The sequence below is a fragment of the Protopterus annectens genome, chromosome 7.part0 (genome assembly GCF_019279795.1).
Source record: "Protopterus annectens isolate FY-2018-M chromosome 7.part0, PAN1.0, whole genome shotgun sequence".
NCBI classification, from domain to species: Eukaryota; Metazoa; Chordata; order Ceratodontiformes; family Protopteridae; genus Protopterus; species Protopterus annectens.
Genome location: NC_056739.1, coordinates 1588699126 through 1588723424, shown reverse-complemented (window position 1 = coordinate 1588723424; position 24299 = coordinate 1588699126). Strand labels below are relative to the sequence as shown.

The following is a 24299-nucleotide window of genomic DNA, read 5'->3' as shown; positions in this document are numbered from 1 at the left end:
GATTACTGTGGTGGTGTTATTATCAAAGGAGAGATTCCTGTCCACCTGTGTCCCAAGGTCTCTTATCACACTTTCGGTGTTAAGTAGACAACCACCTATGTGGTAGCTCATGGGTACAAAGTTTTTACCAAAGGAGATGACAATGCACTTTTTGGCATTGAGCTTGAGGCCATGGCTTTGACACCAGGCATCTGTCTCAGTGAGGCCCCTTTGTAGGATGTCCACATTGTTAGGAGTTTCAGTTATGGCTTCTAGTTTGCAGTCATCTGTGAACTTCGTTAGCCAAATACTTTCTGTGTTAGCCTGTACTTCATAAAAGTAGATACCAAACAGGAGAGGACCCAGGACTGAACCCTGTGGTACTCCACTTGTCACTGGTCTGAAGTCAGATTTGGAGTCTGCTACATTTACAGTGTGAGTTCTGTCAGTGAGCCAGTTGGCAACCCATTTTGTGACATAGGGATTTATACCTAGTTTAGTGAGTTTATCTATAATTCCAGAGTGGGGGATGATGTCAAAAGCCTTCGTGAGATCTAGATAGGCTGTGTGAACCATCTACGGCTTTGGTGACTGCTTCAAAGAAGTCAGCCATGGATTGCCTCCTTGAAAACAACTCACTAGGTAAACTTATGGAAATGCTCATACAGAGGGGAAATTGTCCCACTGATTTCCCTTCCCTGATGGAGTGTTCCTTGAGACCTTTGGTGCAAGTCTGTGTACTGACTTGGTCCTTCCTGTGGGCAAAATTATTGACTTTGTGTCTTGGAAGTTCCTTGATGTGACAGAGCCTGTCCCAAGGAAACCAAAGTGCTTGTTCTCCTCCAGGATCATCTCACTGGAACAGGGACCCTCCCATGGATTCTATTGTTGTGGTTGCAGCCACCAAGAAAGAACTTTTGCAGCAAAGTTCTGTGCCCCCCCCACACACACACACACACACACACACACGAGAATCTAGGGCCAGATACCATTTTGGGAAGTGCACCTAAACTTAATTGGTATTTGCCTTATGAACATTGAACTGTATCACTCACTTGACAACATTCCAGAGGGGCTTAACCAATGAGGTGTTAAAATCCATGGGAAGCCCTAGGACAGCTGAGATGAGCAAGTCCATAAAGGCTTAGATGGTTGCCATGGTATCCATCTTCAGTGTCACCATGAGGCAAATTTCCAGTGCAGTGGTTGGGATATCCAGAACAGTCAGCACCAGTGCGGCCATATACTATCATCTCTAGCAGAAATGTGATTTTACTAAAAATTTTAAGATGTCTTGCCTTAATACCCCATTTGATGGATCTTGCCCTGATTTGACCCAAAGTAAAGGAAGCCTTGACCAAAAATTAGCAGGATTGCAAAATGTCTACTGTTGGATTTCACTTTTCTACCTATCAGAGAATTTGTTTCTCAGGAATCAGAGAGGATGGGAGTAGCTCTACTTACAAAATCCCCAACAATTTCTTGCTGATTCCTGTTTTGATAATGTCTCCAAGGCATTGAGACTGAACTCTAAAGGACACTGTCCTAGAAGCAGAGGAGATCTCCAAAACCAAGAGTTAAAAGGTCCTTTCAACTGTAAATGTTTTCAGCATTCCTGAAGGCTTGCCTTCCTGCTCCCTTCTGGAGGCAGTCGAGAAACATTTGTTTCTTCAACTAGTTAACAGACTCCTAGTTCCTCAGTCTCTCGAAAATACTATGAGCTGTTACAAATAGAATTCCCACAACCTTCACCCATTCCTCCTGTACTGAAAGCCTTTGAGGATGTGTGTCATTGCATACAGTTTTCCTGATAGTCAGCCTGCTGTCACAAAAATGCAGATAGATTGTATAATGTTCCTCAGTCGTTTTAAGTTTTCATACACTCATCCCAAACCTGACCCTGCAGCTGAAGAGTTAGTTAATCCCACAGCTGATAAACATTTAGTTAATTAAAATCTTTCACTTTCTGACAAGGATGAGGAAATAATTGATAAATATGGGAAAGAGAGTATGCTTCTTGAGAATTTTGAATTGTCTGGCTCATATGTTAATTATTCTTAATTGTGAAAGTATGGGAAATGTTTTGTCTGCAGATTCTTCTTTTGAGGAAAAATGCTTTAAATTGTTTAGTTTCTTCCATCTTACAGGTCACAACTTATTGCTTAAAGTGTGTGTATGACTCTGTTGATACTTCTTCCAGAGCTGTGGCCACTGTTTTGCGGAGGTTTACCTGACTGCATTCACAGAACACCTGAGATGATATGAAAAATTAGATTTTAAATTCTCCTTTGAATAGAGATTTAGTTTTTGGTCTGTCTGTTGCAGAAGTTTACAAAAAATGTGATGAGAGAGGTAAGTTGATTCAGGAAATCTCTAAGAGTTTTCAGCCTTCCTTTTCCAAATTTTCCAAGAATTTCTCTAATTCCTCATCCAGTTTTGGCAAGAAACAAAACAGTCTCCATAAACTGATGGAAATGGATGTTTAAGAAGGAATAAGAATGGGGTTTCAAAAAAAAAATCAGAAATTCCTCAAAACAAAGGGTAGTCCATCAAGTCTGAATGACTGTTTAAGGGACCATGCCCCCCCCCACACACACACACACACACACACACATGCTAGCAGTCCCTTTTCCCTTTGAAAAAGTCTGAATCTCCACCTCTCACTCTGGCAACAGATAGCTTCAGACAAATGGGTTCTGAAGATCATTCACCAAGGTTACAGATTGTAGCAGGAGGAAATTCCTTATCCACCAGACCCAGCTTCTCTATTTGCCCCTGTCCTTCAAAACACGCTGTCTCAGGGAGTAATAAAGCCAGTTCCTCCTTCCCAGTTTGGTATAAGTTTTTATTCGATGATGTTTTTAGTGTTAAAGAAAGAAAATGTTTTCTTTCTTAAACCAACATGCTGTTTTCTTAAGGTTTTGTGTGTCTGGACTGCACTATCGGTTCTCTGCCTTACCCTTTGGACTATCTACTGCACCAAGAGTGTTCACAAAGTGTCTAACTCCAGTTTAAGCTCACTGCAGACTACAAGGTATGTGCATTTTTCCATATTTAGACAACTTGGTTGTCTGTGCAGGGTATTTTTCTGTATCAGGAATCTGTCACTTGGGTGAGAGATCTCTTACACAGGCTGTGATTCCAAGAGGACATTCAAAAGTCTTTTAACTGTATCAGATAGAATTGTTTTCTTGGGTTTCTGCAAGACACTTCCGTTCAAATGGCTTTTCTTCCAGAGGGAAAAAATAGATATATATCTAGCTCTCTTTCTAGAGTTTTCTGTTTAGACTTCAATCACTGCAGGGGAATACCTCAGGATTTTGGGTCTCATGGCAACTGTGATTCTCATGATACCCCTGACAAGACTCCACAAGAGAAAGATACAATGGTATCTGAAGTCTCTTTGGTCCTAACACTAACACCTGGAGTTTCTTTGGTCCCAGCACCAACACCCATTATCTTTTCAAATCCTAATTCTGAGATTTGTCAGAAGAGGAATCACCTGATGGGATATAGCAAATATCTCTACATCCAGGTTTCCTCTTCTCTCTCACCACAGATGCTTTTTACTTTGCTTGGGGAGCAGTTTCAGGAGGCATTAAAATGCAAGGTGCTTGGGACACCAAGGAGAGTTGCAGACATAAAGTGTAAAAGAGATCTTTGCTCTAATCAAGGCCCTCAGTTCTTTGAATCATCTTAGGTCCCGTGGACCTCTTCAGGTTGTTACAGAATGTACCACAGCCATGCATTACATCAGCAAACAAGGGGGGACCATGTCTTATCCACTTTGCAGACTAGCCATCTTAGCTTGGGATATAGCTTTACAGCACAATCTCTTTCTACAGGTGTCCTACATTTCATCAGAGCAAAACATGACAAACAAGCTGAGCAAGACAACAGGAGACCCTTACGAATGAAGACAAGATCTTTGGGTCTTCCAAGATCTGATACATCTGTTTAGAGTTCATTAAGTAGCCCTGTTTGCATCCTGTCTGAGCAATCAGCTGGCAAAATTCTATTTCAGGACTACATGCAAGAAGGCCCTGGAAGACAAATACATGCCTTTTCATTTCCTTTTATTGGACAGGAATGTTCCTGTATGCTTTTCCACAATTTCCACTTACATCCAAGGTACTTCTGAATATTCAGAAGGAATCCCCCAAGATCATTATGGTGTCTTCCTTCTGGCCTAGGCAATAGTGTTTTTTTCTTTCTTTTAGAAATGTCCAGGAAGCAATTAATCCACAAGCTTCCTCACAGAATGGATCTACTCACACAAGAACAGGGATGTTTGATACACTCCAGCCTCAATCAACTTCAACTGACTGCCTGCCTGGATGATACAGTCTTAATTCTCATTAGGCACGTGTCTGCTGAGAACCTGACAAGAAAGCCTGCTACTAGAAAATCATATATTAGCAAATGGAAAAAGTTTTCTAGCTTGTGCCAACAACTTAACTAGCACCCATTTAGGCTTTGTGTTTCTCTGGTTTTATAATATTTGTGTGAGTTGTTATCCTTTGGCCTTTTTTACTCCACTGTCAAGGTTCATTTGAAAGCCATTTCAGCATGTATGCCCAGTAATCCCCCTCTTTCAGCTCGGTGTCATGTGAAAATGTTTTTGAAAGGAGATTTGCATAAGAGACCTCCAAGAAAACTGGTGGCTCCTCCTTGGGATCTTAATTTTGTGTTAGAGAAGTGAGTTCTTACTCCGTTTGAACCAGCTCGTCAGACCAACTTGAAATTCATAACATGGAAGACTGTTTTAATCTGATGTTGTCCTATTCATTCTTCCTCACGAATGGGTTACGGCTCTTATCCTTGGATCCAACCCGGCCACATTTACAAGACTTTTATGATCCAAATCTCAAGCTCCTCCCTTTACTCATAATGCTGTATTCCATCCCCAACTCCTCAGATATCTTTTGCCGCCATCGGAACAAGATTGTGACTGAATCTCAAGTGCAAGAATGTAATTTTTTGGCTAATTTTCAAGTTGCTTTTCATAAGATTTATATATTAGGGTTAGTTTTCTCTCTTCCTTTTATTGTGTCTAACAGTTCACTGGCATTAGGAGTTTTCCTTCTTTTCTAACTTTTCTTTTTTGGGCCTTTTTGGCTACTTAGTCATACCTGCAACTTTATTAGTCTTTAAAAAAGGGTCTTTTCTTCGCTGGATATAGCATTTTTTGTGTGTGTAGTTTTTGAGACACCGTTACTGTCTCGTATAGAGTGTTGATTTTGATATCTTTATACAACCATTTTTTGACCTTGTGTAGGTGTGCAGTTTACTGTTTTTTCACATACAAGTTTTTACATTGTGGTCATGTCTGACAAGGCTGGTTTTAAGAAATGCGATTCTGATGCCCACAAGAAGAACACATATTGCCTGGGGTCAGAACATCTCAACTCTGTTTATGAGGTTTGTGCTTCATTCAACCCCAGGGCTCTTTCCGACCCATGAAATAAATCAGTAATTGAGGGTTTATGTCAAGCTTCTGCTTCTTCTTCTTCTATTGGAACTTAAACCCCCCCTTCAAATCTCATCATGACTCCAAGAAGTGAGCACTGGAAAAAGTCAACAAAGGCTTCATCAGAGCCACCTCAAAAGTTTAGAAAAGCTTCAGATCCAACCTCTTTGGATCCGAAGTTAGTACCACTTCCCTCAGATCTATTCAGATCAGACAGACAGTAATAACCATCAAAAATTCTCCTGTACCATCCACCTCCTACTCTGATCTTATACCCTTGGATACAACAGCCAGGAGCCAAATGCCTAAATTTGCATTAAAAGACTGTTCTTCCAGCTCCACTCTCTCAACTGTTTGAGACCCCTTGAAAGCATTTTTGACCTTTTTCCACACCTTCATCCAAATCCTCCAGGAGCTTGACTGAGGCAGATATGGACAGGATGATACAAAGATTTCTCAGGGCTCAGATCCAGATGGGGGTTCTGCCAACTCCGTCCCCCACCGGACTCGTCAGTGCACCTGACCAACCAATACTGACTCCTTCTCCGATCAGACCTTCAGTCTCAAAGTCTAAGGATCTAAGATCCCCAACAGGGTTGACGTCGGATCTGAGGAAGCTTCCTTCCTTGACTTTGATGGTTTCCCTGACTGGTTCTGCTCCAATGCCATTGGATCAGTGTGGTCTCAGATCTGAGATGTCAGCACCAGGCATAAGGAGTTGGGTTCAGCTCCTACTTTGTCAGATCCATCCCTTCCCGTTGGTGCCTTGGAAGTGGACAGCTGAGGTCCGATTCTCTGGATCCTGGAATGGCCCCGGCCTCTCATCCTCTGCTCTGAGAAGGGGAAGAGAGGTTCCCTGGGTCTGTCAGCCTTCCATGTCATAGAAAAGGCCTTCTCTTGCATAGGGAGCCTTCCTCTTATATCTTGGGTCCTACCACTAATCCCCTATTTGGTCTGAGCTCTGAGCCCATCATTTCTGCTCTTCCAGGCCAAACAGCTCCAGCGAGCCTCCACACTCATTCCCAAGTGGGATTCCCCCCTTCTTCAAACACCTGTCCTGTACACCCCACAGAAGAGGTACTGCAGAAGAAAATGTGCAAGAGGAGGCATCTAGACTCCTTTGGAGTCTCTCACAGAAGACACCAACTTTGATGAGGGAGAATGATTCCCTCAATCACCACCTGATGATGTCTCCTTTGGAGACATCCTAGAAATCCTTAAACAGAAAGGTGGCTGGTCTTCCCAAGCTCCTCCTTCGAAGGAGTTGGTGTTCCTGGAGGCGTTCAGGGCTGGCTTATCTACATCTTTAGTGACCCCCCTCTGGCGGATGAAGTTATAGACCTGGTTTCCCACCAGGCTTGGAAGGAACTGGAGACTGTCAAGCCCAACCCCAAATTCCCTGATAAGTTTTTAGTCCCTTCATCAGACAGACCCCATTGGAGTTAGGGTGTTCCCGTTGATGCCATAGTTGTAGAGGCAGCCACTAAGACGGAACTAGCTAAGCAGAGCTCCTCTCTCCATCCACTGAAGAGAGAGTTCAGAGTGATGGTCAGATTGGGAAAAGCATCTATGCCTCGACCACCTTCACACTGAGGTCGTTAAATTACTTGGCACATTTTACTCGCTTACAGAGAGATTTGATCAAGGAGCTTTCAAACTCTCTCACAGAGTCCATGTCTGCGGAGGATCTCAAGATGGTTTCTCCTCAGTTGGCTGCTCTTTCATCTTTTGCCAATTCATCAATGAGGCTCCCATACAGCGGAGGGTGCCTCATGAGCAGCTGGTTCAGGCATTGCCATTAGGAGACATGCCTGGATGAGGCTATGTGCAGAATCCTTCAAGGCATCTTTTGTTAATGCCTCCTTTGATGGGTCCTCCTTGGTGGGGACATCCGTGAGATACGCTTACCCCCAGTAAGCAGGGAGGAAATACCTTGTCTACTGCTGGAATCAAGTTTTCTATCCCTCAGTGCTTTTTTTTTCTAGGAACCAGCGAGGTGCTAAAAAATGCAGTTCCAGAAATTTCCAGGACCTTTTCAGGAGTCGCATGCAGGCACATCCTCCAGAGGCAGAGGAGGAGGTTTCAATACAAGATGTCACCCCAAAGGCAGAGGGGGGGTCCGCAGAACCAGAGCTTCAGAGACTCCTTCTCTGATAGGCCCTATCAGTGCTCCTGAAGCACTGCCAGCTGTCCATCTCTGGAAGCAATTGGGGCTCATGGCAGCTGGACCCCTGGTCAAATCTTCCAAACAATGCATGAGTGCCAAGTATAATATCCAGAGATTACTACATTCCCTTTTCCCTTCCATTTCCTGTCATAAAGAAGAAACTCCACAATGTTCCAACCAGCCAGAGGGAGTACACATTTTAAGAGGTTCAAAAGCTGCTAAAAAAAGTCATCCAGGAGGTCCCACCCAAACAAATAGGATTCTGAACCTACTCCCACTTCTTTTTAGTGCCAAAGAAAACAGGGTACGTGAGACCAATTCTGGCTCTAAGCAATCTGAATCAGTATGTAAAAAAGTCAAAGTTCCAAATGGTTACCGTTCAATCCATTCTGCTTTTTCTGCACCAGGATGATTGGATGTGCTCTATAGATCTCCAGGATGTGTACTATCATATAAAAATAGACAGGCATTCCAGGAGATGCCTGTTCTTTTGGCTGGGAGCTGACCAATCACTATCAATTCAGAGCACTGCCCTTTGGATTCACCAGAGCCCCCCTAGGTGTTCACCAAATTCTTGGCAGCTGTGGCAGCTCACTTGAGACTCAAAGGATTCCAGGTGTTTCCCTACCTCAACAATTGGCACCTCCCCGCCCCAACCAGGCATAAACGTCTACAAACCAAGGATTATTTGCTTCAGATCTCCAACTCCTTAGGCATTATGGTAATTCTTGCCAAATCAAACTGACTCCTATACAGACTCTAGAATTTATAGGAACCCGACTGGATACTACGATTCAAGTGGCTTCATTACCTCTTCATCACATCACATCTTTGAGAAATCAGGTCTGGGACTTACTGTCTCATTTGTCCCCTCCAGTGCAACTAGTGTTGCAAACTGTTGGGTCAATGTCAGCTGCCATTATTCTAGTTCCTCTAGCAAGATTTTTCGTGCGAAGCCTCCAATGAACTTTGGCAGTGCAATGGTCTGTTCTTTATCAGCCTCTATCTGTTCCCATCAAACTCACTCCAATTTGTAAATGTCATCTTCACTTGTGGATCCAATCAGATGATCTGTTTTTTGGGCAGGCTGTTCTCTCTTCCTCTCCCAATAGCTACTGTGACCATGGACACTTCCTAACTGGGGTGGGGAGGCATTTCAAGGGAAACATTGTCCAAGTCATGTAGTCCCCCTCAGGGACCAAGTTGTATATCAATGTCTTAAAGATGAGAGCAGTCCTTCTAATGTTGCAAGCCCTTCAGGGCTTTCTTCCTCTAGGGACTATTGCTACCCATATGGACAAAATGTCAGTGTTCTGGTACATTAACAGACAAGGAGGAACCTTTTCCTACCTGTTGTACATAGAGTCTGGGAATGAGCAGTGTCTTCAGACCCCTTTTTCATTGCAGCGTACATACCAGGGAAAACCAACGTGCTGACAGACAGACTCAGCAGGCCCATTCTAAGTCCTCATGAGTGGTCCCTCAGTCAGTAGCGAACATGATTTTCAGCTGCTAGGGCCAGTTTTACTGCGATCTCTTTGTCTCTTCCCTCAACACCAAGTGCAGCAAGTACTTCGTTTTGACCCCCCCCCCTCCAGGGGAGTCAATGAGGGATGATGTGATTCACGATTGGTCCCCGGGTCTTCTCTATGCCACCTCCCCTGATCCTGACGTCCCTACAGAAGGGAAACCGACTGAAGAGCTCAGTCATCCTCATTGCCCCTTTCTGGCCTTGACAAGTATGGTTTCCCTTCCTCTGGTCTCACTTGAAATATCCTCCATGGGTACTGGAGCCCACTCAGTATCTCCTATTTCACTTCTCAGAAATTCAACATCCCAGTCTGCACGTCCTCAAGCTAACTGTATGGTTTCTCCAATTTCAGTGATCGTAAAATGGTCCAGGCTTGCTTCCCCAGTTTGTGACATTATCTTGGCCTCCCAGAAGGCCTGTACCAAGAAAGTTTACAGAAGCAAATGGAAAATATTCTCTATATGGGCTTCCAAAGAGAATGTCGATCCTTTCTCAGCTCCTACTTTGTCCGGCTTCTTTTCCTCACTAGTCTTTTTAAGGAAGGGGCTAGTTTTTCTACTGTTAAACTTCAGTTAGCAACCATATCCAACTTTCACACTGGAAACAAATCCGTTTCTCTGGCAACTTCCAGATTATGTAAAGCTTTCATGAAGGGAATTTTTCTCCTTAGATTTCCAGTAAAGGAGCCCTCTCCTCCTTGGGATCTCACACTGGTTCTCCAGGGGCTGACTCGGAAGCCCTTTGAACTGGCAAACAAATGCAATATTATGAAGTTTTTTTCTTGGAAAACAATATTTGTGGTAGCTATCACTTCAGGCAAAAGAATTTCTGAGCTCCAAGCCTTATCAGCTAGGCCTTCTTACATTATTTTTCATAACGATAGGATGTCTCTTCGAACCAACCCTTCCTTTCTGCCTAAATTGGCCATGGAGACTAATATTAATCAGTCCATAGAATTTCTAGTTTTCTTTCAAAACTTTGCTAATAAGGGCAAATGTATGCTACATCTTTTTGATGTTCATAGACAGATACGTTTTTATCTTGACAGAAAAAAAAACAGTACAGGAAGTCTGATCAGCTGGTTTGTATACTTTTCCTCTAACTGCTTACATCAAGCAAATTCCCAAATTAGTCTGGCTAAATGGAGTACTTACTGCATTTCAGTGATTTATTCTGAAAAAAGGTTTGGAATTGCCTCATCCTCCTAGAGCTCATTCCACTAGATCTATTGCTACTTCCTGTGCCTTCTCTTCAAGAACCTCAATTGATTATATCTGTGGTGCAGCCACTTGGTCAAAGACTCATACCTTTGTTACACATTGCAAATTGAATGTTGTCTCCAGAAGCAGAGCTTCCTTTGGTTCGACAGTGCTCAGGCATGTTCTTCCTTGAGGGCACCCTGAGAGTTACATAGAGGGGGAACTCTGACCCATTCATGAGGAAGCATGAAGGACAACATAGAAGTTATGTACTTACCATAACTTAGCATCTGTGTTGTCCATTTTCATTCATCCTTACCTTCCCTCCCAGCACCCCCCGCCTTGTCACTCCTAGATAGATCTTTGGATGGTAATGGAACCTTCATGTCCCAGGTTTGAGCTTCAGTCTTTTCTTGTGTCTGTTCTGTCTCTATAACACAGTGGGCAGTAAGACAGCAAATACTGTCTGAGGAGTTGCTGTCTTACTGTCTGTTCTGTCTCTATAACACAGTGGGCAGTAAGACAGCAAATACTGTCTGAGGACTTGCTGTCTTACTGTCTGTTCTGTCTCTATAACACAGTGGGCAGTAAGACAGCAAATACTGTCTGAGGAGTTGCTGTCTTACTGTCTGTTCTGTCTCTATAACACAGTGGGCAGTAAGACAGCAAATACAGTCTGAGGAGTTGAGGATGTAATACAGCATTATGGTTAGAAGGAAGAGCTCGAGATTCAGATCATAAGTCCTGTAAATGCAGCCAAGTCAGATATGAGGATCAGATCCATTACCTATTCATGAGGAAGAATGAAAATGGACAATTCAGATGCCATGTTATGGTAAGTACATAACTTCTAATTTATTGCTCTGACCTCTGCAAAAATAGTATCTGAGTTGCAAGTTCTTATGGTGAGTCATCCTTATCTCATCTTCCACAAAGACAGGGTTTCTTTGAGCACTAATTCTTCTTTTATACCTAAATTGGTATCAAAGTTTACTTTAAGTCAAACTATCGATCTCTTTGTTTTCTTTCCTAAACCCAAAGTTGAAAGCGAAATGACACTCCATACCATGGATGTTTATAGACTACTCTTGTACTATCTTGACATAACAAAATCTTTCATATCTTTGGATCAGTTGTTTCTTTTCTTGTGAAGGCAAGAATGAGGGGCAACCTGCGTCAAGACAGACTTTTTCCAAATGATTCTCTCTGATTATTACGTTTTGTTTTTCTGACCACAGCAATACTATTCCGGGCAGGGTCAAGGCTCACTCTACTAGGACCTTGGCTTCGTCTGTGAATTTTTGGAAAGGGCTGGGTCCTAGAAGTACTCTAGAAGCAACAACTTGGTCCTCGCTGTATACTTTTACAAAGCATTACAAGCTTGATTCGTTCTCTAGGTCTCGATCAGACTGTGCTAGGAACTTTCTCCAGGGGCTCCTAGACCCTTTCCCCTTCCACCTCCCAAATTCTGTAATCTAAAGTAATCTACTGAGATGGCTAAGGCTTCTGCATTGGTGATCACTATAATAAACATAGTGCAGTTGTGTAATAAACTTAAAATAACAGTAGATGTTTGAATGATCACCGCTGCAGTAGCTTCTCTCCCTCCATCTCCTTTTGTTTTTGATTATGCCAGGGTGTCTATATTTTTACTCCTAGGTGTGTCCTCTCAGGGCTAAGTCTCTCTCTCAGTTTGTAGGAAAGCTCTGAAGGACTTGGCGCAGCTTCCTAATTGTTTGAACATGGGAAGGGTGCCCTGAAGCTTTGGAAACTAGCTGGCTGTTATATCCTTAGTAGGATGTAACTCATGTTGCTAATGCTACTGCAGCAGTGATCATTTGAACATCTACTGTTATGGTACGTTTACTTGCACAACTGTACATACCTGTACTTAGACAACTGGATCATCACACCTACAACAAGAAATTCCTTAATTCAAGCAAGAGACTTCTTTCTTCAGTTGTGTTCAGTCTTTGGGATTTTCTGTAAAGTATGGAAAATCAGACTTGCAGCCTGCTGAAGACTTGGATTTCATTAGATGCATTATAGATGCAACCTCTCAGATTGCAAAGCTTCCTCTTTCAAGGCTGATGTTACTCCACCTACAGGCACAGGAAGTGATAACTGCACTGATTCTAGTTAAAATCTTCGAACGCTCAAAATTTCAAATGTTTCATGGTCGAGACCAAACGTTCGGGATTTTGAATGCTCGAAGATAGACTTTCAACAGCACTGCACATTGCAAATAGGGAGAATTTCCCTTTTCTGCACTGAAGTGCGGTCTCAGAGTTGGTATATTTAAGTAGGGGGGTGTGGGGGGGTCCAGAGGAGCTTGCCCCCCTGTCTACACTGTTAGTTGTTTTTTCTGTGTTTTCTTTTTTTTTTTTTTTTAAATGTTCGAACATTTGGTTTTGACCATGTAATGTTCAACATTTTGGATGTTTTCATTTTTAAGATAGACCCTAGTAGCATCCATAATCCTCCAGTCATTGGGTTCCATGGCAGCTGCAATACCTCTGGTACTTCATGCCAAGTTTTTCATGAGCATTCTACAAAGGACTGTCTCTTTGTTCAGTGGTCCCTACTAACACTTCCTGTCCACCATGAAACTATCTTCCATCTGTTAGCATCACATATCTTGGTGGATAACTACTCCTCTGATAACATAAGGCTGTCCATTTGTTCTTTCCTCCCCAGTCGCTACAGTTACCAAGGATACATCTCCATTGAGATTGAAGGCATTACAGGGGAAGGACAATTCAAGAGGCTTATTTTCACATCAGTCCTAGAGGTGAGGGTGGTCTTCCTAGCTTTGCAGGGATTTCAGGACTACCTTCCCCAGGGTGTGATTTCTGTTCAGAATGACAATGCCTTAGTAGTCGGGTGAATCAATAGGCAAGGAGGAATCTACTCCTACCTTATGTGTTGAGAGAACATGAGAGTTTGGCACTGAGTGATGTCTTCTCAATGCTTTCTTGTACCAGTGCACATACCAGGCCATTCAGTATGTTAGCGGACAGGTTGAGTCGATGTATCCTCTTTACCACACAAGTGATCTCTTGACCAGGCACTGCCAACAGAAATATTCAGCTACTGGGACCAGCCTGCAATAATCTCTTTGCAACCCCCAGCAATGCAAAGTGCAGCAGTTATTTTGTCTCATTCCTCAACATGGACAGTCATGAGGGATGCTATTGTTTATATTTGGCCACATGGTCACCTTTATGTCTACCCTCCAACACGACTAATAATAAAGTTCATTCAGAAAGCAGTATTGCACAAGTAAAAGGTAATTCTCATTAAATCCTTCTGATCCTGACTGGTATGATTCCCTTTCCTATGGCCTCATTTGCTATCTGAGCTCCCTTGGGTCCTGAACCCTCTTCCAAACCAGATTTCTCATCCATCTGGCAAGCCTCATTTGAACATCAAGTCCCGCAAACTGTTCTCATGACTTCACCAATTCCAGTGATGGCCAAAGATCCTTCTCTTCCCATCAGGGTACTACATATTCTGACTGCTTCTCAAATATCTTACACGAGAAAAAAATTACAAAAGCAAATGGAGAAGGTTTTTTTTTTTTTTTATGTGGGTAACTGAAAATGGCCTGGACCCTTTCTCTGCTCCCTGGTTTTCTGTTTTGGATTTCCTGGCAGGTCTTCCTCATGCAGGTAGCAGTTACTCCATTGTTGAAGTTCATGTAGCTGCCTTATCAAATTTTCACATGGGTATTGACTATTCTTTCTTCGCATCTTTGAAAGTTTCTAAAGCTTTTCTGAAGGGATCCTTCCCTAAAAGACCCCCCTGCCAATAAAAGACTCAACTCCCCCTTGTGTTTTAACTGTAATTTTGCAAGCCCTTACAAAAGCCTCCCTTTGAGCCTGCTTCCTAGGCAGACTTTGTCTCTCTTGGAAAACATTGTTTCTGGAAGCTACTGTCTCAGCTAGACAAATTTTGGAGCTTCAAGTCTTGTCTTATAAGCCTTCTTACTTAAAATTTCACAAGGATAGGGTGTCCCTTAGACCCAGCCCCATCTTTGTCTGAAGTAACTATAGAGATGAGCTTGAACAAAGTATGCACTTGCCTGTATTTTTTTCCAAACTACTCTTAATAGAGAAGCATACAGCTTCTTCAGAAAATTAATGTGCACCATTAATTTGGATTCTGCTTACACTGTTTGGAGTATGAGAAAAGATCATCAGCTGTTTGTATCCTTCTGCAAGACTAAATTTGGCTCACTGATTACTAAATATCCCTATCCAGATGGCTTTCAGATTGTATTGCCATCGTTTGCAACTCCAAATGTTTGCCTCTTCCAGCTAAATCAAGAGCTTACTGTACCAGGTATGTTTCTTTTTCAGCAACTTATATCAAATATACTTCCTTGGATGATGATTGTGCTGCAGCAAACCTGGTCTACCATACATACTTTTGTCAAATCTGTCCAATCCAAATCCAGGACTAATTTTTTTGTCTGCATCCTCATGAATATCCAACCATAATACCACTCAGGATATTGGTAGCTGGGGACTCTGTCCCAAATGTTCAGATGAACAGCGAAGATAACCTAGGATATGAAAGTCATGGACTTACCATAGTGCTAGATCCTTGTCCTTCATCCATCCATCTCATTATCTGTCCCTCCTTCCCCCTTCACAATTGTCACTATATCCTTGCTGTTTTTCTTCTAGATGACTATAATGAGATAGCCGGAAGTCTTTATTTTAACATACTTTAGTTTTTTCTTCTCCTGGGGGCAAACAGGCTCATGCTTTTTTGTGAGGCAAACTCTATTTGAAGCTTCAGTGCACAGCAGTGCATTATGGGGGAGAGGTGCTTAACTGCTGGAAAAACTCTGAAATATTGCTGTCTCTGATCCACTTCAAGATGGATAAAACCAACTGTTGTGATAGGCTGAGGAGGACAAGGCTCTAGTCTTATGCTAAGTGCATAACTTTAATTTTGGACACAGTAAATTGTGTCTTTTGCTGACTCCTTACTGTGCCCGTCCTGTATTTAATTATGATAGTTCTGTACTTATAATGCATACAGTGAATCAATTCATCAAATCTGTTTTATATTAGAATTGTTATTCCTAAATTTTATATATTTTTTTTCTTTTTGTTACTTTTAGACTGATTTTAGTGCATATTATTGTAATGCTTGATTTTCTGCTACCTCATTGGTGTGTATCTTTCCTGTGTTCAACTTTGTAACCGTAGAATGTGCCTGAAATTGGTCCTTTTCACATCAGTCCACCACCCTGGTTAACAAACAAAAGTAAAATACCACCAATTACTTGCATATGTCATGAGTTTTTTTAAGTCCAGCAGGAGATTTCTAAAATGTATTATGTGGACAGTCCATTTTTGTATTTTAGCCTTTCTGTTATGTCAGGAGTCCTCTCAAAATGCTAAACTTCAGTGTTTGCCCACCTAAGGTTGAATATATATATATACCCTTACTTTGATGACTGCCCAGTTCACATAGAATCTGTTGAGGCTTTGCATCCTGTACCTTAACAGACTCATTTAATTTTAGATCCGTGGCATACTCAGTCTTACAAAAGTCAGATCTAGTGCTCTCTCAGATTTTTTCAGGCTAATGTTGACATATGTGCTTGCATTTTCTCTCTCACATGGCAGTGGTTCAAATTATATTGGTTTGTATCAATTAAGCCACAAAAGACACTAGTTTAACAGACATTTCTGAACATACTAGGTTTATGTCCTTGACTGTCTTAGTAATTCCTTATGCAATTTTTCATATGTGGGAAAAAAAACAATGATATATGAAGAACCTGTGGAATTAAAAGTGCAAACTGCTATAGTTCGGTCTCCTCTTATGCTATTGTTGAAACTCATCAGTTTTTTATGAATCCAGTTGTCCCATTTTTCCTCTTCTACCAAACAAGAAATGAACTACACACATCTTAGATTACAGCTGGAGACCCCACTTCCAAGACCTGCAAGTCCAGAAGATTTGACCTCCATCTCAGAAGAATGTAATAAAATAGATGTTTATCAACTTTCAGGGCTGGAGGTTCTTCCTTATATTTCTCCAGTGAAGGATTTTTCAGATAATAGCAGACCATACTTAACAAAGGTCTGGTATAGATGCTTGCAAGGGAACACATTTGCTTACCCACCTGTACAATGTGGTAGTGATAATTTGGGAGCAGTCAGCTGAACGTAGCCCTGCAAGCCATTTCCATCCCAGTTCTGCAAAATATAGCAGCTACAATAGGATCATAGGAGGTTACTAGGCTAACTGCCCCACGGCCCTTACACGTCTAGCCAAGTTCAACCAGTGTTCACAAGGGTGTCTGGTTCAAGCAGACAGTAAAATAAGCAGGAAAATGTCAGTTTCTCTTGATGTGCTCAGTACAGGAATGCTTTCATGGACATTGTAAAAAAGGTATTGTCCAGATGATGGAGTGTCAGACAAGCAGGCAACTCCCAGTGTTTTATTTCCGGGTTAACATATTACGTAGCATTGGCAACAAACCTCTTTTCAGTACAATGCAACCAGTATATATTTCTTTGCTTCAACCTGTCTTATGCCAAAAGTGCGTCTTAAGTGAAAAAAGGAAATAAAACGTAAATCAAATTCCATTTGCTTTATTTAGTCAAGACAGCAATGCTTCACTGTACTTAATTTGGTGTCAGTGGCAGAGTTCTTGGTATTTCCTGTTAGCAACAAGCTCTTGTGCTTTCAAGTCATCAGTCCCAATCTAAGAGCTCACTTTCCATCAGAATATAGAATCTTGTGTTAGTCCCAAAAATCATTTATTCTGCAGCAAAGTGAAGTCTTCCTAAAGACAAAACAATAAAACCAGTTGTTTGCTTCTAAACTGAATATATTTTCTTGTCGGTGTCAGATTAAATACATTATTCTAGACACTGTTTCTTCCAATTACAATGTGTGGTATCTTTGTTTTTGTTAACTTACATACTATTAAAGTACATTTTTTTCAGCCATTTCTTTGTTGTCTATTAGAGTCTCCTTTAGCTATAAACACAGTTAAGAAATGTCTAAAAAGGTATTTTACAGACCCCCCCCCCCCACCTCTGGCTTGGGACCTAAATGATGATAAACTGGCATTTCCTCCCTTTGAGTTAGGAATTTCCACTGATTACTTACATTACTTACTTATGACACTCTTTCTAGGTGTTACTTTTGAAAGAAGGATTTTTCAGCCAGAGTTTTCATAGTCTGTCATACAAAAGGGTTTCTTTAAGAAAAAATCCATCTTTTTTATGCCTGAAGTGTTTTGTGGATGTACATTTTATCAGTCAGTTCAGCTCTCAGTTTCTATCCCAAAAATGAGGGGTAAAGAATTGTGCACTGCATGGAAGTACATGTGGCTTTGCGGTATTCTGCACAAAGGACAAATCCCACTTGAAAGATTGATCTGCTGTTTTCCCCCTCTTTTAAAGGGAATTAGGAATATTCAGGGCCCAAAGAACTCTTTCCACGTGTTTAGCAAATTGTGCCATTTTATTTCATGATATTTACAAGATAGTATATGGACCAGTTAGAGTAACAGCTATACTATAACTTTTTCTTTAAAAATTTATCTGCTCAGGGTATCTGTGAGGCATATAAGATGTAACACTCAGGTAGGTTTGGCTTAATGGTTGAAGTGTTTGCTCATAGGTACAAGGTACAATGTTTGATTCTAACCTCAGATTACTGGTTAAGCTTAAAATGGGCCTTCAGGAACATAGGGGGATTGGCATCATGGTTAAGGTGTTTACCTTACAAACACAAGGTACATGGGTTGATTTTCACCTTTGAGGGAAATTGTATAGGCTTAAAATGGCCCACAAGGGCATTTAGCCTTGTATTCACATATGAATCTGTAAACACAGTCGTATGCATTAACACCTTTTCAAAACACTACAGATAGCATTCCAGTCTAGGGGCAGAGCACAACATACTTTTTCAGTGCTTCAGGGAAAGCTTTAGACCAGCCAGAGTAATATGCCTGTAAGCAGCACTGCTTGGTAACAGTCCGTTACAAATGTAAGAACCATACAAGACTGCTCATTGTGATGTACATAGTACAGCTGCGTGATGACTTGCCATAACAGTAGATATACAGTGCTGCAGGACAAGCTGTCTCCCTCCCTGGTAATATATGCATATTTTATCTGGTAGCCTTTATAATGTACATGGTTTGACTAGTTACACTCTACCTTATGTGTATAGTTGGTTAGTGATATTAATGACCTGGATATATCCTAAGAAACTGTTGAAAGTCTGACTTTACTGTTAATAAGTGATGGCAGTAACAACTTGATATGGAATAATGGCGCTACTTTCACACAGATACTTGTCAAATTCTGAGTATATTTTGCATAACACTTCTGGGTTTCTGTCTCTCAACTTACCGAATCTGGGGCTACAAAAAGAACAGAAGAAAGTATGTCAACTGTTCTTTTTAAAGCTGGGCTGCTCTCTGAAGGCCATAATTAAAGACTAGAACCTCATTTTCTAGGGATACTTGATTACAGTTATCCCAAACTGCTCTCCACCCTCGGTTAGGTTCATAGTTGTATACTATGTTAATGACCACGTGTGCCTTATAAGCCTAGTCATGCAACCCAAATGTATCAAACAAGTTATTGTGCCTTAGATGCCTCGTTGGTGCAGTGGTTAGCATTGTCGCCTCACAGCAAGAGGTTTTCCGGTTCGATTCTCAGCTGGTGTGCCTTCTGTGTGGAGTCTGCATGTCCTCTTTGCTGTTGCGTGGGTTTCCTCTGGGTGCTTTGGTTTCCTCTCGCATTCCAAAGGCATGCAGTAGGTGGACTGGACACTCTAAATTGACCACAGGTGCAAGTGTGTGTGCGAGTGAGTGGTACAGATGAACTACCACAGTAGGGCTAGCCACCTGGCAGTGTAAACTTTGGCTCGAGGTGATTGTCACTGTTGAAGTGACACCCCAGCCCCATGTGCAAAAATGGGAAAAGGGTTGTGGATGGATGGATGGATGGATGGGCATGTTTTAACATCTGCCATTGTCTGTCAAAGACATAGGTGTCAGCTCAGGGTGAAATTCCTATTTCCTATCCACTGGTCTAGGTATGCTTTAATAGGGTCAGGGAAGGGCCGTGTTTCATATGGATGGGAAGCCTATTGCAGAGAATGGGGAGTCTCTGAGATACATACCTGTCCCTCCCACATGCCCCATTTAAGTTGCAAGCAAAGTGTAAATCCTTCAGTCTAGTAATTCGAGTGGTGTTTGTTTTGCAGATATGCAAAAAGTCCATCACAGTGGGATCCAAACATGCCTTTTACGCCAGGCATAAATCACCTGCCAACAGTTTGTAGGAAACATAGTCTAGAGATGGGGCTTTGAGGCAGTCTGCATAGGACATTGTGTTTACCTCCTGTTTTTTTGTTGAGGATCCTCTGTGAACATTCCAGTTGTTGAATGTGGCTGGTCAGGCACAAACCAAAGGGGGTGTTATACTCAATGATGGGTTTGATGACGACTAAGTATATTGATACAATGACTTCCCAGGACCTAGATTCTATGTCCTTACTTAAAAGTTGAGCGACTTGGAATGATTTATTTTCTACCTAGGGAACATATAAGTCAAAAGCCAAGTTACTTTTTACATGAGTCTCCAAATCCCTCACTATTGTGGCTACTTTCAGGGGTGTTTTATCAATGAGGTAGTTTCCTTGGGTGTCCAACTTCCCATAAGATACTGTTATGCATTTCTTGATACTGAAGTTTAAGCCATGGCTTTGGCATTAGTCATCTGTCTGTGTTAGACCTTCCCGTAAGATGTTAGTATCTTTGAGGAGTTCCTATCATTACTCCTACATTGCAATCCTCTGCAAACTTGAAAAGCTAGAGGTGGTTGACATTGGCCTTGACCTCTAAAATATAGATGCCAAAGAGGAGTGAACCCAGCACAGACCTTCCACTGGTGGCCAGCCTCTTTACAAAGGTGGTCTCTCCAGTCTTAACTTCCTGGGTCCTGTCTATGAGCCAGATGGCTGTCAAGCAAGCTACATGGGGTTTATGCCTAATTCTGTGAGTTTGTTTACAATGCCTGAGCAGTGTATTGTATCAAATGTCTTAGCTAGATCAGGATAGGCAGTATGCACTGTTTGGCCCCGATCCATTTCCTTGGTAACCTTCTCAAAAGAGGTCCACCAGGTTCAGAAGGCATGTTCTGTCATTGATGAAACCCATCTTTGTTGGGTTCAGTGTAGGAAGGTTTCTTATATCATTGTTAATCATTTCCATGATAATTCTTTCCATGGCTTTGCATATGAGACTAGTCAGACTAATGGGTCTGTAGTTCCCAGGGTCCACTGATGGTCCACCCTTGTGCAGAGGGATGACCACTGCAGTCTTCCATCTGTGTGGCATAAAGTCTGTGCAGAGGCTGTTTGAATAGTCATTCCATTGACCTTGATAGGTCATATTTCAGGCATGTGGCATCCTGGATATTATCAGTACCCATTGAAGCTGTATTCTTGACCTTAGAGAGAACATCCAAAACCTGCTCCCCTACTGATAGTTGGAGAGATTATGTTAGGTGGTATTTTTTGGCGTGTAGCTGGGGGTGATAGGGGGTTAAAGTTGGAGCTAAATTTTTAATCCAGAAGATATCCCGCATCTCCCATTTCCATCATTGGTTCTCCATTTAGCAACAGTATGCACACTATTGTGTGCTGCTTGGAGATTTCAGACATAGGTAAAGAAGGCCTTGTGGTTGTTCAACCAAACATATATGTGCATGTATTCTGCAGCAGTAAAGCTATTATTTGTGCTGTGACGTCCCCACTCTGGTCCAGTAATCAAGGATCCTGAATCCTTAACACTGACACTGGAGAGGGATGTTCACTTGGAATACGGATGAATACACTCAGTGTTTCCAGATGCAGACCTCTCTGCATCAAGCTCAATTTCCATTAAGAGCACATAGGGAACACACTAGGTCTGGGGCCTAGATCTTGCTATCTGTCTCCCTCCAGGTCCCCAATAAGACTCCCCACTGGTACAGCTGTAGGGTGAGGTCCTCAGCCAAGTGCCTAAGGCAAGTCTTCCAGCAGCCTCTGTGCAACCAGTGTTTCTTGTCCCTGCCCCAAGTAGCTGACACACACACACTCTTTGAGATTTAATTTTTTCACACACACACGCTCGCGTGCTAGCGCGACTGGGAAAGGCTGGCACAGATTACTCGCTCTACCAGCTTTGCACAGGCTATAAGGTGGTTTCACTGCCAGCAGTCAGTTACTATAAGGCTCTTAAAGGGGTACCCAGTTATACTGAGTGAAGTTAATATTAATATAAATGGTAATATTGACCAAACAGCCAGGCTTTCAGGAGTGGTCAGAGTTATCACCAAATAAATATATACAGATACTCTCAAAATTTAAATATTTTCTAAATCAGCCCAGACACAATGAAAAGTTTGAATATATTTAATAATAAAAAATAAAAGAACAAGAAAACAGTAATTATCTATTTACAGTAAACACCAGAGTTTGTCACAGGGAATCTTAAAAATAACACCGATGGAAAGTTTCACACAGTTACAGAAGAACAGTACTTCTAGTCTCACTATATTTTCCTAACTAATCTAAAAAAATTACTGTTCCTTAGTTAATTACTACCACAAGTCAAGATAATGTGGGTGAGGGTCTTTCTAGACAGCTCCAAGATGGAATGCTAAGAGCAAACTCCTACTAATATCTAAATATTATTTTTGGCTTACGGGATGACATCACACACATCTGGTCATCTGACTCTGTTTTACCATGCTGTCATCAACACTAGAAACTGACAGGATTTTAGCACCTATGTGTTACCATACACACATAGCTTTGCTCAGATCTCCTGGAAGTCATAAAACCATTTCACTCTTCCTACAGGAGTTACTGGCTATTCTGTAGCACAGACATTGAGTCTCTGGCTCCTTTCAAAACTGTGGGATAACCTCTTTCTGGCTTAACCCATAAAGTAATTTAATTTCAAGAATATTTTGCAAAGCCAAGGGGATTAAGATTAACCTCTTTATTTCCAGTATATGCTGTTACAATGTATACATTTAATTCAGCTACAATAATACATTTACATTTCTTTTCCTTCCAGCAGGGCGCACTTTTGATACATTTTAACACAAGCAAACATCACAAATATATTTTCAGCACAAGCACCCGTACAAATCAGTTTAATATACACATGACATATAATTATTTACAAAATTCCAGGTAGCTGTACTGCCATATTTTACAAATCCACTGCCCTATTCTCCTGGCATGGCTGGCAGTACATCCAGTCATCTCACGTACACATATAGTCTTGTATGCTTTCATATCCATAATGAACTGCTACCGTTTTGTTGAGTTGCAACCCAACCGTAGTTAAGTTAGTGCAACAGAATTATACCTTCTCCTGCTGAGTATGCTTGGTAGGTACAGATTTCCAATTGTCAAGCAGTATAACTAGCCCAGTGAGTAAACTGACTGATAACAAGAACATTTTGTAAGATTTATTGCAGTTTTCTTTCTTTTAGATTCCAGCCTTTCCATTATGATCCTCCTTAGAAAGTCTTTATCTAAAGAGAATATTAAATCTGACTGAAATGCATACTTTTGTTGTGAGGCAAGTCAATATATGGATTGTTTTTGGGGTACGTGTGGGCTGCATTTACCATTAAATTTGATTATTATATGATGCATGCTTTAGAAGATGTATGGGAAATGGTGAAGGTACAATTGAATTTTAATTGCACTGCATAGACAGTTGGTTAGATGCAGTTTCACCTTGGGGGATTAAAATTTTACAGTGTATTTGAGTATATGAACAGCGCTTGTAGGTGTGGTGTGTTTAGAAAACTGAGCTTTTTAAGAATAAAATGTGTGTTTCTAATATTACACTGACAGGCATGGGGCTAAAAAAATTGGTAAGTTTAATGGAATTCCAGTTAGTATTAGGTTTATTGACTGTAGTCTACCACAATGCATGGTGTATTATTAAACGCGTCTTGGTAGTTTGAAATGAATTGGGCACGCATCAGACAGACAATTGCATGTTCTTCTGATGACAGATACTGGACATTGTTATGGATCACTCCCATCCATTTGTATACTACTTTTTATTTAACAGATACTTGTTTTTGTCACAACCAGACATATTTATTTTTGCTTAAAATTTTAAAGAACAAAGATTTAAGATCAAGTGCATAGATCATTTTATTTTTGTTACACACGATAAATATGCATATAGTATAACAGTAGCACTAATCTTGTATTATTTTATTTTTAGACACGTCACCTACCTCAGGATTTAACACAGAAACCACTGCCACAGAGAATTATATTCTAAATGACAGGGGTAAATTCAATCTTTAACCCAATATAATTTTAGTACTTTACTCACCTAGTAGAACATTGTTAAAATTTTTACTGTCTCCAGTTGAAGACTTGGATGAAGCAAATGTCTATGCTTTTACATGCTATGCTACCCGCATCTGTTTTATGCATTTTTGAAGGATACCCATATTATATTTATGTTTTAGTGGAAAGTTTGAAGCATTATTCCCAAAGAAGAACATTTCACTTTAGTTAGAAAAACTATATTTCTGTGATGAAGTAGTCGGGGAAAAACAGAAACCTTTGCTGTGGTTTAAGTTTTCATAATCACATTTTTGCAATCCATTCTAATTTCCGTCTTGTTAGTGATGCTATTTAAATGCACAAATCATTTCAAACATTTTGTCTATGGCTGCTCTGGGCACCTTTGCTGTGACCTACAATACTGATATGATTCTCAGTGAAGAAGTCCATGTCCCATTTAACTTTCACTAATACTGATATGAAGCACAAGTCAGTGTAGAGCTTGTACACATGTCTGCAAGCAGATACTAGCAGATGACATTAACCGCATTGTAAGTTTTCACTTCAGTACTGCACTGATAAAGA

At 41.2% G+C, this 24299-nt stretch overlaps 1 protein-coding gene across 1 annotated transcript in view; it reads left to right on the top strand.

Annotated features, from left to right (window-relative positions):
- The window catches only part of CARD19 (caspase recruitment domain family member 19), a 505512-nt gene that overhangs the window by 214895 nt on the left and 266318 nt on the right, over nt 1-24299 (top strand). Inside the window, exon 4 of the mRNA XM_044076414.1 lies at nt 23644-23712. Coding sequence (XP_043932349.1) covers nt 23644-23712 — 69 coding nt within the window. The remainder of the gene's footprint in view (nt 1-23643; nt 23713-24299) is intronic.